The 13675-nt window shown below is 39.5% G+C and overlaps 2 protein-coding genes across 10 annotated transcripts in view; both read left to right on the top strand.

Annotated features, from left to right (window-relative positions):
* The window catches only part of pcnt (pericentrin), a 53908-nt gene extending 53285 nt beyond the window's left edge, over positions 1-623 (top strand). For all 8 annotated transcript variants that reach the window (XM_050061132.1, XM_050061134.1, XM_050061131.1 and 5 more), the window contains one exon: positions 45-623. In XM_050061132.1, the coding sequence (XP_049917089.1) occupies positions 45-85 (41 nt within the window). In that variant the 3' untranslated portion in view covers positions 86-623. The remainder of the gene's footprint in view (positions 1-44) is intronic.
* Positions 624-2732: 2109 nt separating this feature from the next.
* Positions 2733-12969, top strand: senp2 (SUMO specific peptidase 2). Of its 2 annotated transcripts, none has more exons than XM_050061136.1 (17): positions 2733-3113; positions 6058-6119; positions 6212-6324; positions 6879-6945; positions 7052-7133; positions 7260-7434; positions 8048-8154; positions 8269-8351; positions 8486-8534; positions 8619-8691; positions 8790-8942; positions 9031-9162; positions 9250-9474; positions 9617-9696; positions 9808-9892; positions 9977-10072; positions 11941-12969. In XM_050061136.1, the coding sequence occupies exons 1-17, from the start codon at positions 2935-2937 to the stop codon at positions 12001-12003; spliced, it is 1824 nt and encodes a 607-aa protein (XP_049917093.1). In that variant the 5' UTR covers positions 2733-2934; the 3' UTR covers positions 12004-12969. The 2 variants fall into 2 exon arrangements, with proteins under 2 accessions (XP_049917093.1, XP_049917092.1); XM_050061135.1 differs by having other exon boundaries at positions 2738-3113; positions 8787-8942.
* The last annotated feature ends 706 nt before the right edge of the window (positions 12970-13675 follow it).

Here is a 13675-nt window from a genome sequence, read left to right as displayed (position 1 = left end):
ATCGCCTCATCTAATATTTTGTTTTTTTTTGTGTGTCCTAACAGCATCTGCTCTCCAGCCCGACCCGAAGTTATCCGACCACTGAATGAATAAACGTCTGCTGTCTGCATATCCAAAATTGTCCATGCCTTACACCCATGTAGAAATATGTAGAAAGAAATATCACACATGTTGATTTTTTTTTTAATGACGTGATTTTATAAGTACATAAATTATTTTTAATATTTTCTATTTGTAATTTTTCTATTCTCTGTACGGGGGTATTTGAAGGTCACGCTCGAGATGTAACAAGAAATGTTTTTCATGATTTTAAATGCTGTTTGTTATTTTTCTACTAATGTTTTTATACACGTTTGTGCTATGTAAATAGGACCGGTGTTCGTTGTACAAGCGTCCAAATTTGCACTGATTTTTACTGGAAGTCCACGATCACCACAGCTTGTGAGCACATTGTTGCATAAAGGTGAACCATATGTGTTATTTGTATTATCTATGTTTCTACCATAAAGTTGATAAATATTTTAAATGTGTTTACAAAGCAAACAGACTGGGTTTATTTCATGGCAGCTCTCAGAATTTTCTTCTGCTGTAACAGACAATAAACAATGTACAGGCTCATACAATTTTTAGCTGTCTTACAATTTCAATTCTGGCTGCAACCCTTTGCTGCATGTCAACCCCCACTCTCTCTCTCTCACCCCATGTCACTCTGTCCTGTTCATTAAAGGCAGAAAGCCCAAAAAATAATCTTAAAAGAAGACAAAAAAGAAAGGAGCTTTGTACTGTCCAGATAACGAGATAAATTTAAAAAGCATTTCCTCTTGTTAGGCTAATTATGTTCAGAGATCAGGAATGCATCCTAAATCGCATACTTTTGCTTTTTACTTTCACTAGGTTCTGTAGCTGTCCTTAAAACGTACGTACTGTTGCATGCAGTATGCACACGATCAGGAAATACTGTCATAACATTATGCCCTGAACTTTGACCCTCACGCTTTTATAACTGTTATCTTAGAGATAAACAAACACCACTTACTGAGTTCACCAGAGACAGAGATCAACCCGGAGAGCTCTGCTGTTGTTACTTTGCACTGTTACAACTGCATCGATTTAATAATAATATATTTGCGACAATGAAATTACATCTGCAGTTCTCCATCAGTTATTTTTATAGTTGCACCCTTTTGTTGTTAGTAATATGTATGATTATTTTGTTCACTTAAACAATTAATATTCCTGTTATAATTCACTAGTCATCAGTTACTTGAATGCGCTGTCATCTGCATTGCAACTTCCGACAGCTGTCAATCAGCTGACATCTTTTTGCAGCTCAGTCGATGTGACATATCGTCCACAGCGTAGATGATTGTGGGTCAGAATAGCCAGAAAAGCATGCTTACTTGCACACTGCAAAATCAGACTGGATACAGAAGAACATCCTGGTATTTTTGGCATACTGCATTTGACATACTATGTATTGGGACATACGAAATCTTTCTCTGGCACACTGTATAGTATGGTAGTGTGGGGATTGGAGTGTCATGCCAGTGTGCATAGATGGTATCTTGACAACTGTAGCAACTGATTTAAGCTGAAAGGCAATGGTGGTAAAGTGTTCATTGATCTGATATTTTCAGCTTTAATTATTAAATAATGAACTTGTTTTCTCGGGATTATGAAATGTAAGATAAAGGCATTAAAACATTAATTAGGAATATGGCCGATCTGGGCTTCCGTATATTTCAACTTTGTGTTTTTTAATATTATTTCTGACTTACCATGGGCATTTTTATTCTTGTATATCTCATAATGTTTTCCTTTATCTGACATTGCCTTCCCTTATTTTTTTTTAATTGATCACACTTATTTTAAGCATAATAATCCTTTAACAAGCCACACCTGGTGTAATAGATACAAACCCTGCAAGACATTTATCCTCAGACACCAGAGTGTAGCAGCCCTGCTGATGATGGACTATTTGTCGTGTGTGTGTGTGTGTGTGTGTGTGTGTGTGTGGGTGTGTGTTTTCTTTTCTTTTCTTTTCTTTTCCTCCACTGCAGGAGCATTTTTATTTCATCTGGTGATGTTATATGAAGTTCTGCTAGCATGCCTCTGCAATATATACTGATGTGTTAAATTACTTCAGGAGTGTGTGTATAGTCTTTTGGCAGCCGAGCAGTAGAGACAGATATTCAACCAATAAAATGAATGAGATAATACTGCAGTTTTTTCCACCAATGCTGTTTGGCACTACTTTCTGTCTACTCATGGCAAAATATGTGACTACAAAACTAGATTATTTGTCCATTAATTCAGGACATATTTATATGTATAATATATATATATTATTACCTACTAGACGACCCAACCTTCATGGGTTTACAAGATTTAAAAGGCACATTTCATTTTTATTACAGTACATTTTACAGCTCGGTCATAATCAAAATATTCTGTCTTATCTCTCAAGCTTGGCAAATAAAATAAATCAATCAACACATAACCTTTCCCCGTTATTTCTCTTCTTGAGAGTCGCTGAGATGTAGTAACAGTGATATTGATCATTATTATGTAACAATAATCGATGTTTGAGCGTCTCAGCAGCAGCCAATGATCATCTGCTCCGCCACTGACGCTCGTTACCCTTTCGGTCAGGGGGTTTGTTTGTTTATTATCTCCGTAGAAGCCGCTTGTGGTCGGTCGTGTATTTTTCTGTTGCACTGTAGAGCCCCGCTCACCCGTTTTCCGCACGCGTCTAAATCGTTCGCTCTTCGTGAAACATCAACAGTAAATGACGCACATCCTTCGCACTGCTAACGCTAAGCTAACCTAATGGCAGGGTGTGTGTCGTAGATCGTTGTGTGACATCTTACCTGTGGTGAACTAGTCCTGGACCGCGTAGAAGACCGCGCTACAATCTTCTCGTATTTGTCTGGGATGTATGGATGGATAGTTGACGGAATCTCGTCGCTGTTTGAGCCCGTTACGAGGCAAAACCCCACCGAGTGGCCCGGGAAAGGTAACGTTCACGAGGAGGTATCCACGCGACCTGGCGTAGAAGCGGGAGCACAGCGGCAGGAGAACCACGGCAGACCGGCTAAACGGAACTACCAGAGGTCGGTAGTTGTAGATTTAAGCTGTTTCTCTACTCTGTTGAGGTGTTCACTAATTCACCATTATATCTCCTTAGCTAATTAATGCTTCGATTAACGTTACCTATAGCTGTTAATCGATAACATAACCAAGGAGGTGAGTGGCTAACGGTAACGTTAACTCATCTAACTAGCTAACTTTAGCTAACGTTAACTAACGGTTGGTACATGACCAGAGCTAACAATGAGCAACATAACATAGTAACGGCTAAATTAGCTTAGTTATCATCAGGTATTGTTAGTTATTGTGAAACTGTCACACTGCTAGCTTAAACACTTCCTTTATTTCACACAGAAACCATTTCAGTTAATCGATGAACTCTTTTGAGCATAACTTAACACATTCATATAAAATATATAATAACATATGTTACATTTGTATGCTAATATGATTTTCTGAAGGCACCTGAAGCCACCTAAATGTTATGTTTAGGCTAACACAAATTACATGTATTATCATGTACACTCCTATACCTAACACAAGCTAATACAGTCTTTCATGAAGGTTGTTTCAGTGCAAATTGATAAATACACATGGTATAAAAGTGCCAGAATGAACTTAGCCAAAAAGCTATTTTCCATCTGTAGTCCCTTGGCCAGGATGTTACACAAGGCTACCCAAAATACAACAAAGCACAAAAACCAAAACAAAGCCACACACAAAAAAAGAAAACAGTGCATACAGTTAAAACATTTCTCGAGCACATCAATAAGAAATGATTTTAACATGATTTTTTAGTCACAAGAATGTAATGATTATCAAACATGTGATTCAGTGCTACAACTTGAGGCAAAGTTGATATAAAAGGACATACCATTTTTAAAAGCACTAGAGGCAATATAGACCAACATTGCAACACTAGCAGGACATGTTATTAGCAGCAGCAGCAGCAGCAGCAGCAGATGTAATGTTCATTTTTTGTTTGAACTATTTTAAAGAGATGTTGATTCAACTTTGTGGTCATTATGGATGCTGTTATAAATGGTACAGATGTGCTGAGCTGTATTGTATTGAGAGATGTGTTTAAAATGTTAATGTTATGTCGCCCCCATGTATATTAGTGATGTATAACAATACATTTCGATACTTTATGTTGTGGTAAAAAAATAATTGGGAAGTACTTTGATAGTCATTTAGTCCATAAGATTATTTTTTAAGCAAACACTATATATTATCTGTTGTCAGCCTCTTAAAAGTGAGGATTTGCTGCCTGAATGTAATTATCTTTTGATTTTGGACCATTGTTCAGACAACTCAAAGATGTTTGAAGAACAGTAAAATCCTTAGTTACTAGAGCTGGGCAATATGAAGATATTATATTGTTATTGAGATATAAGACCATAAAGCGTCTTAGATTTTGGATATTGTTGTAACGTGATATTGCACAATTTACCAGACTTTTTATGTAACGCTTGCCTTAACCCACTTAGTTATATCCACATATTGATGATTATTGATCAAAAATCTCATTGTGTAATATTTTTTGAAAAAACAAAACAATAGTCGTACTTGTACAACTTTTTTGCATCAGTGAGGGTATTTGGTCAGAAATAGTATATAATAAAATAATAAATTATGTTTGATTCTGTCTCCCAGTCCTAGCATTAATTCAAGTGCTTTTGAGGAGATTTAAACATATTGAGATATATATTATGTGTGGACATAAAGCTTAAAAATATCATCATATAATTTTCAGAATATATCGCCCTGCCCTAGTTGCAACCCACACGTTTTGTCTTCCTCATTTCTATCAGTACTGGTAGACTAAATAGTCAAAACATCCAGGGCATGATTTTTATTGTAGTATTGAACTGTATTGTGTTGAGAGATGTGTTTTAAATGTTATGTCACCCCCATTTATATTAGTGAGGTATAACAATACATTTTTGTTACAGTTTGTTGTGGGAGATAATTAACTGGCAATTACTTTGATTGCCTTGTAATCCTTGGGATTATTTTTTTAAGCAAACACTATATATTATAGTTTTTTTGCCTTTTAAAAGTGAGGATTTGCTGCTTTTCTCTGTTTATATCACTGAATCTGAGTATCTTTTGGTTTTGGACTGTTGCTCAGACAACCCAAACATGTTTAAAGATGTCACATTTGACCCTGGGAAAGTACGATAGGCATTTTCCTCCACAACATTTTTACATTTTGCAGTCTGGACAGATTGCTTAACAATAGAAATCATTAGTTGCAACTCAAATATTTTGTCTACCCCCTTCACATCAGTACTGGTAGACTAAACAGTTGAAACACCCAGGGCATGACTTGGGCTCTACATACTGACTCAGTGGTGAGGAAGGCAAGGCAGAGACTGTTTGACCTCAGACGCTCTGGGTATCCCCTCAAACACTGAGGAATTTCTATTCCTGCACCGTCGAGAGCATCCTGGCAGTAAACATCACAGCTTAGTACGGAAACAGCACAGAACATGACCACATGGCCCTGCAAAGAGTTGTTAGTTTGGCTCAGTATGAAATAGGAGCTGCTCTACCCAACCTGTGTGATGGTCAAGAAGGAGGTACCTGATATATCAGGCTCAGGAAGAGCTTCTATCCTCAGGCCACAAAGATCCTAAATGAAGACCCTGCCTAAGACTGGCCAACATGTATTCATTATTACAGTCTTTTTTTTGTAATGCATAAATTCAAGGAACTTAGGGAGTTACAATTCACTGGAATTATATTTTATGATTTCATGTGACAAATAAATTGTTTGATTGGTAAAACCACAACAGTTCAAACGCACCATAGACTGATCATCAAGTTGAACAGCTCTGTAAAACCGTAAAGGGGAACCTAAAACATTAAGAACTTTAATCAAGATATAAAATATTCACAAATCGAAGCTAACTGAAATGTGTCATGACATTGTTTTGACAAACCTTGTTTCTCTTGTTACAGTGTTGATGTTGCAGACGGTGTTTGCCAGAGTGACCAGGTCGAGGTGAAAAGACGGAGACGAGGTTGGTTTAAGAAGCAGAAAATTTTTATTCATTCCAAAATGTCTCCCACAAATGAAGACAGTTGTTGATTTGTGGTGTCCTCTGTGTGTCAGATGTAGTCATTAGCTTTGTGAAGAAGACTGTCGCCGGGGTAGCAGGTCTGCTCAGGCTGCGGCGCCCGCTGACAACGAAGTCTGAGAAGCCTAGACATTATGAAGAGACACAGGTTTGTGCTTCAACTCCTTCCATCACACACGTCAATTTTAAGTTTGATACAGACTTTAATGCTTCCTGAGTGATCAGAAGTAAACAGTTCTGAATAAAGGCGTTCATACAAAATGCACTGAGGACACATTTAGGAATGTTGTATTGTATGTGTAGCAATAACAGATCTGACTTCTTTAAACATCTACCGACGCACTTTTTGTAGTTTGTATGTACTAAAATAAAACTACAAAAACACGTGGACACAGTTGATTCACCTACATAACAACAACCCAGACACCGTTTTCAGTCAAGGGGGTAACACAGTCCTTATTTCTCTGTATTTATTTCTGTAACGTCGTGACCAGAGTCCTCTATGTCATATCCAAGAAGTAAAATCTGAACACAGGTGGTGACTTAAGTTGCATTGCAGGTGTGAGCTGCAGTGATACTTAAAACTGCTTTTATCCTGTTGAGTTTCGAGAAGTAGATCAGGAAGTAAGCACGACTTAAATTTAATCCTCCTGCTTTGTATTCTCCATGTTTAATTGCCTGGCATTTCCTGTTTTGGTCCAGCCTGTTACTCTGATGGGGATAGATGAGCTCCACACCTCGTGGCTGAACAGTACTGAGTGGAGAATGAGTAAGTGAAGACAGATTTTACTGCAGGAGAGAATGATCTTTTAACTGTGTGGTCCTCTCATCCGTATCCCCATTTTCATCTGGTTGATTTTGTTCTTTCTCCACAGGTAAACCAGTAGGAGGAGTGAATGAGAGGAGTGGGAAGAATCCCTTTCAGAGCTCCTCACCTCCTCTAATGAGGAAATACAGGTAAGATGCAATCCAGTTACCTTCACGCCCCCAGTTTGCTGTAAACATACCTACAGGTCTGCATATCCATCAATGTGTCTTTTGAACATGCTCCCTTGCTAATATACATAATCTTTTTGAATCCAGTGGGGCAGGGCTGTCTGCAGGGCTCCCCGACAGGGGGAAGGACAGAGAGAGGAGAGGCTCCCTCCAGCTGCTGCCCTCCAGACCTGCTCTGAGGGTGGGAACCACTAACCCTGATCCAACCTGCAATGGCTTTGGACACAACCGCTGCTACAAGCCCAGTCTTACTGTGGAAGAGGTAGAATAATAATTTGGCTTTATTGGTTGGATTTGTGTAAAGATACTTCATAATCCAGTATTGTTTACACATTTTTCATAAGTTGGAAGTCTCTGTAGAAGTGTGTCTAAATTATGATGTTAAATTTAAAGGCAGTCCGACACTGGTATCAATATTTGGGAGTTTAAAAAAAGTCTAAAAATGAATGTGAGCTTATATGTTTTTCACCTAAACAAATAAACAATCTTGATAGGGATCCTTTTAAAACTAGAGAAGCGCACTCCTTAGACTAGAGTTCAATTTTTGTAATTCCAACAGACGTGCCATAACGCGTTTCAGAAGCGACCTACTAAGCTCATGAAAATCCACGCCTTGTCTTTTTGTTGACAGTCACAGCCCGTTGCACACAACAGAACAAAATCAGCAAAACTAAAAATTAGGGTAGCGAAATGCTGTGTTTCTAAAATGCTCCCAGTGTGGTATGACACCATGCAGTGGATGAAACGACAGCAAGTTGTAGCCAGACCACAGAGAGCTGTACCAAGACAAACACCCCATAACACCACTAATCATGCTTAAAGAATCTCTACCACTAGGCTGTGTTAGTAATCATGTATTTGGGTTCTCCCTTCAGGCCATTAAACAGAACAATAAGGAGCACTACAGGCGCTTGCTGGAGATGGTGACCGAGAAATACAGCAAAAGCCAACCACTACCTTTCAACCAAACGAAACCGCAACAGTGAGTATAGCCCCATTTTTCATGTGGAGTGTTTGGAAATTTCATCAAGGTCCATTTAACAAGACACCGCAGGACATGAGCTGCTCTCATTTCCTCTTCTCCTCTTGCTCCCAGTGAGTCGCTTTCACAGGGTGATCACAAAACTGCTGCTTCAGGAAAAGCCTTTGAATCAGTGCCCAGGAAGATGGGATACACAGGTAAGGCGCTTGTTCACCTTAATAGAAAGTGACGTGTTTGTTTTTGATACTTTAAATAAACAGACTAATTGTTTAAATATGAAACATGTTCTAATGAATCTACTGTTAGACTGACACGTGTCCTATTTGCACAGCTGCCCCAAGTGTGTTTACATGGAGGAATGCACCAGCAACCAAAGACAGGTCAGTGCAGCATGTCTGAGTTCATACTTGTTGTGTGTGTGTTATTCTGACTATTTTACTAACCTCTGTATGATTCATCTCCAGGCGGGGTAGCTTGACATTTAGTAAGACATTCAGTGGAGCCATTGAGGACACACAGACTGTCAGATGTGCAAAGGTAGGCATTTCTCTCACTCTCTCATGACATGTCAAAGCACCCAATAAGTTATGATTATGGGCAAAAAAGCAAATGTATTATATCTGTATTCTTAGCAGAAACAGGCCGCAGACTTGGACCTTTCTACAGAGGTAGCTACTCGCCTCAATCTAGTGGACAGAGAGACTCCTGCTGTCAGTCTCCCTGACACACATCCTGCACACTTATCACACACGAGGCACAGCGATGAGGACATACCCAGGCTGACCAAGGTGAGATGCTCAGGAGTGAGGTTTAGTCACTGTGTTGGTGAAAGCATGGATACAGTTTGTTTTATTTTATTGCTGTGTTTTTGTGCAGGAAATGGCGGCGGAGGTGAGCTGTGCTCTGGCGCAGAGTGATCCAAACCTGGTTCTCAGTGCCGCTTTCAAACTGCGCATCACACAGAGAGACCTGGCCACACTGCAGGAAGGCAGCTGGCTCAACGATGAGGTATGTGCTAAGAATGCAAAGAGAGTAAGTTAATTATCGGGGTGTCTATGGGTCCTTACAAAGTCTTAAAATGTTTCCTCTACCAAGGTGATGAACTTCTACCTGTCCCTGGTCATGGAGCGCTGCTCTGGCGAAGCAGCAGGTTTTAAAATCTACTCGTTCAGCACCTTCTTCTTCCCGAAGCTGCGGGGTGGAGGAGGCGGGCAAGCTGGAGGACACGCCTCTGTGAAGCGCTGGACCAAGGCTGTGGACCTTTTCCTCTATGACCTCATCCTGGTCCCTCTGCACCTGGGCGTCCACTGGGCAATGGCTGTGAGTCACAACCACAATGATGTCACACCCCTGCTTTTTAGTCTGTGTATTTTGACCGAATTACATCCACTCTGGTTCAGTGTAGGGAAAAAAGAACATTTTCAGGGGGGGTGATAATATTCTTCCTTCTCTCTCATTCCAGGTGATCGATTTAAAGTCCAGGACAGTGAGGTCGTATGACTCGATGGGCCAGAGACACGATGACATCTGCAGTCTGTTACTGTGAGTCCTCATTGTTCATTTACGCTTTGTCCATCTTGCCATTTTAAATACTTTCTCCACATATCACCCTGTATTCTGGCACATTAATGCAATAATATGTTCATCTTCCAGACTCTACCTGAAAGAGGAGCACAAAGTAAAGAAAGGCAGAGAGCTCGACTGCACCAAATGGACCGTTGGAAGCCTGAGGGCCACTGTAAGTCACATTAGGATGAATGACGTATAAATAAACAGAATATTTTTGTTTTTACTGTGAGATTAATGTTTTGCACCTGTGCAGGAGATTCCCCAGCAGAAAAACGGCAGTGACTGTGGTGTTTTTGCCTGTAAATACGCTGACTATATCGCAAAAGGAAGGCCTCTCACCTTTAAACAGGTATACACTTTATATTCACCTAAGATCAGAGATGCACTAATCGATTGGCTGGTGACCTTGATCAGATGATTTTAGCCTGATCTGCCACGTCTCAGACATGGCCAATCTCGTGCTGGTCAAATTTACTTGCATGTGCAGCACAGTGGTTCATGTTTTCGAACAGCCGAACAGACAGTAACTGACTACAGATGCTGCAACCTTTTTCATAAATTGTAATTTATTCTCATTCATGCTGCACATGGTTTGAAATCCACTGTGTTCAGCTGATTGGCAGACTGGGATACAACACCCAAATCTCTATTAATTACGGAGTTGATGAATATCTCGAAATGGAAGCATAGCAAAGCTAATGCTAACCATTTCAGTCTGGGAGGTATAACTCAATAAAAACACAAAAATGATGAGCTAGTCTGGTAGCTGATTATTAAAGCCCACTTCAGACCAATGATTCGCGACTAGACCAAACCATTGTAGGACATTCCAGAGAAAAGTTAAAGTGGTGTGAACTGGCCGTCTGAGCTCAACTCAAGCAGGCTGATGGTGTCACCTGCAACACCATTGGTCAAATCGTAGCGCCTGGTTTTAGAAAGTAAAGCACTTCACCTGTTTCTACAGACTTGTAGTGACACCTGCTGGTTGAGTCAAAATGACCACAGGCAACATGTTAACTTGCTGTCTGTCCCCGCCAAGCCCTCTGTTTCCGTCCTGTCAGACAGTGGGTCGCTGCTGCTGCTCGCCCACACACACATTCTCATTGACTGATTAATTGGTGCTGCTTACTTATATTATTGTGGCGTATTGATTATGAATACAGTCCATCTGATGCTCGTTTTGTTTCTGTTTTTCACCGTTTCATCACTACTACAAATTCACCTGTAGCCAGTATCTCACTATAACTGTCTCATTCATATTTTAAGAAGCTACAAATTATATTCAGCCACAAAATAGGCCTGAAAAGCTGGAAATCAGAACAGAAGTACAGAGAGTTGTTGCATAGAGATGATACACTGTGTCATCTAGTTGCATTGGTGTGAACTGGCAGGTTTTTAGAGCATTGCAGATTGGCACATTGCAGGTAGTCAGTCGCCTGTTTCAACTCGTCTCGTCGCAAATTTTTGGTCTGAACTGGTCTTAAAGATAACTAGACCATTGGGGTAGTTGATGGTGAACTCAAAAGTTTCACATAAAAAAGCTAATGCTAACAATTTCATGTAAGTGAATGGAAAATGCTTAAACAATTAGCGCCATATTTCAGGGGGTATAGTCAAATATAAACACAGATTTGGGTGGTCTAACCTAGTTTACCAGTGCGTCTAGTTAGCTTTCTTTCCAAGTAGCATCCATTGATAGGATTTGATAGTTTATACAGTAGTAAAATGTTTTAATGCTAGTGTTTGAAAGGAATATAAAATTGTATTATTTCTTGAGCTGAAACAGAGCTATTAGTCAAGTGTGATCTGATCACACCCCCACAATCCTGAGAAATGGTTTGAGCTGCCAGATAACCTGTGTTTGAACTAGGTTTTTTAATACTTACGAACATTTAGTTTCACTCAGAGTTTTGTGAGGCTCTCATCTTGGATAGCATATATGCATTTTTACTATTTCAAGCCAAGTTTCTAGTGGCTTTAAATAAAGTTCCAAATATGTTTGTGTATACTGTCTGTTATAGTTGTTAGAAAGAAGTAAAATTGGAATAGGCTCAAATACGCAGCAGGTTGGACTTTTAAATATCGGAAATCAGAATCAGCAGAGAAATTTGCAATCACTGTATCTCTAACCCCTTTTTATTTTTTGGTTAAATTTTATTTTCTACATTTGTTTTTAAATATAAATGCTGAAAGTAACATTCTCCTCTTTCTCTACAGTGTCACATGCCTCTCTTCAGGAAACTAATGATTTGGGAAATCCTCAATCAGAAGCTGCTATAGAGGGTCGCAACAATCTCAATTAACCGCCTAACAACAACAACAACAACAGTGTTTTTCTTACTGGGAGCAGCATGTGTGTACAGAAACATGGTGAAGAAACAGAAACAAATGGGCCAAAGATATGGACTCAACTGACTGAAACCTAACCAAGCCTAGCTGTTCTGGTCTGGAGAATAAAAAAAACAAAACACTAGTCTTAATTATGTCCTGTTTCCTGTCGGGGGACGTATTAACACATTGTAATCTCTGAGTTGTAATTGGAGACATTACCGGAATGGAAGAAGTGTGTGTGTTACACAAGCTTTGGCACTACTGACTGAATGGGTTTTTTTAATTGACTTTGGATTGTTGGTTCTGCTGTTTGACGTTCTGCCTGAAGTGCCTTCAGTCCTCTGACGCTGAGCTCAACTGAGAAAATGCTTTTGTATATTTTGAGAAATGATGTGGTCACATACAACTTTAAAAGTCAGAATTTATAGAATTAGATTGTTGGAATTTGGACGTCCCTCTTCTACTGATTATCAGCAGAGCAGACAGCACTACAATATGATTTAGTCAGGAAACTCAATCTGTGTGAAATTTAGACAATGAAAAATCAAAATACCTCCTTCCCCCCTCTCCTTCAGACAAAAGATGCATGGTTGTACGCTTGTAGTATGTTTGTATTGCTATTATTTATGACTTGACTGGATGAGAAAGTGTTTTCAGATTGTGTGTATGGTTTGTTTTCCCTCCTTGACTGGAGCATTAATAGTTGTTTACCCCATATGTAACATAAGGCGCTGTTAGATCTGTGAATCTTTTCCATGAGCATACTGCAAGAGGCTACTTAGGGCTATTACATTGACTTACAGTATAGTATACTGCATAGCAAACTACTGTACACATATGCATGTTTGAGTTCATGCTTTAAAATGTGATTTGTTTTTTCTCCCTGTAATAAAGTATTTCATTTTTTAAATTGGAGTTTGATACATTAAATGGCTTGTGCAATGCTACAAGGGTTCATCTGGAGCCGGATGGCTTCACCTAAAATCTCTGTTTCAGTAACTTGTAACCTTTTTCTCAGTGTTACATCACAATATTACACTGCTCAAAACATCACTACCACTGCACTTCTTAATACCTGAGAACCAATATTACCCCGTGTATAAAACAAATATGAATATACGAACTAAGAATACGACAACAGTCTCACCCTGAGTGTGCTATACATTCCCGCTAATCATTTCTGTACCTTGTGAAAATCCTGTGTTTGTACATCTTCTAATCTTCTAATTTCTTTACTTTGATTTCTTCACCCAGTGCATTCCACTAAATCACCCCACAAACTGATATACACAGTTTTCAGAGTGGTGCGAAAACGTTTCAAATTTAGTCTATCTCTTAACTTGTGCCCCCCTTCTCTGTCCAAAAACAGAAGAACGTGACAAAGAGCTTAAGGCATCAGCCTAGCTTTCAAATTCCCCAGATCCCAATCTGATCAAGCATCTGTGGGACAAACCAGTACCCCAGAGGAACTTTGTCCATGCCTCGACTGGTCAGAGCCAAGTCTGATCTAAGGTGGAGCTTCTGACCTGGTGAGTCATGGAGACAGGACCTCTGGGGGTTACCTGTGCTGTCTGGCACCAAAGCGTTGTTGACAGATCCTTTGAGTCCTGTGAGTTGTGAG

This window comes from Epinephelus moara, chromosome 14 (assembly GCF_006386435.1).
Source record: "Epinephelus moara isolate mb chromosome 14, YSFRI_EMoa_1.0, whole genome shotgun sequence".
Classification (NCBI taxonomy): Eukaryota; Metazoa; Chordata; class Actinopteri; order Perciformes; family Serranidae; genus Epinephelus; species Epinephelus moara.
The sequence above is the reverse complement of the archived record's forward strand: the minus strand, read 5'-3'. Positions and strand labels throughout refer to the sequence as shown.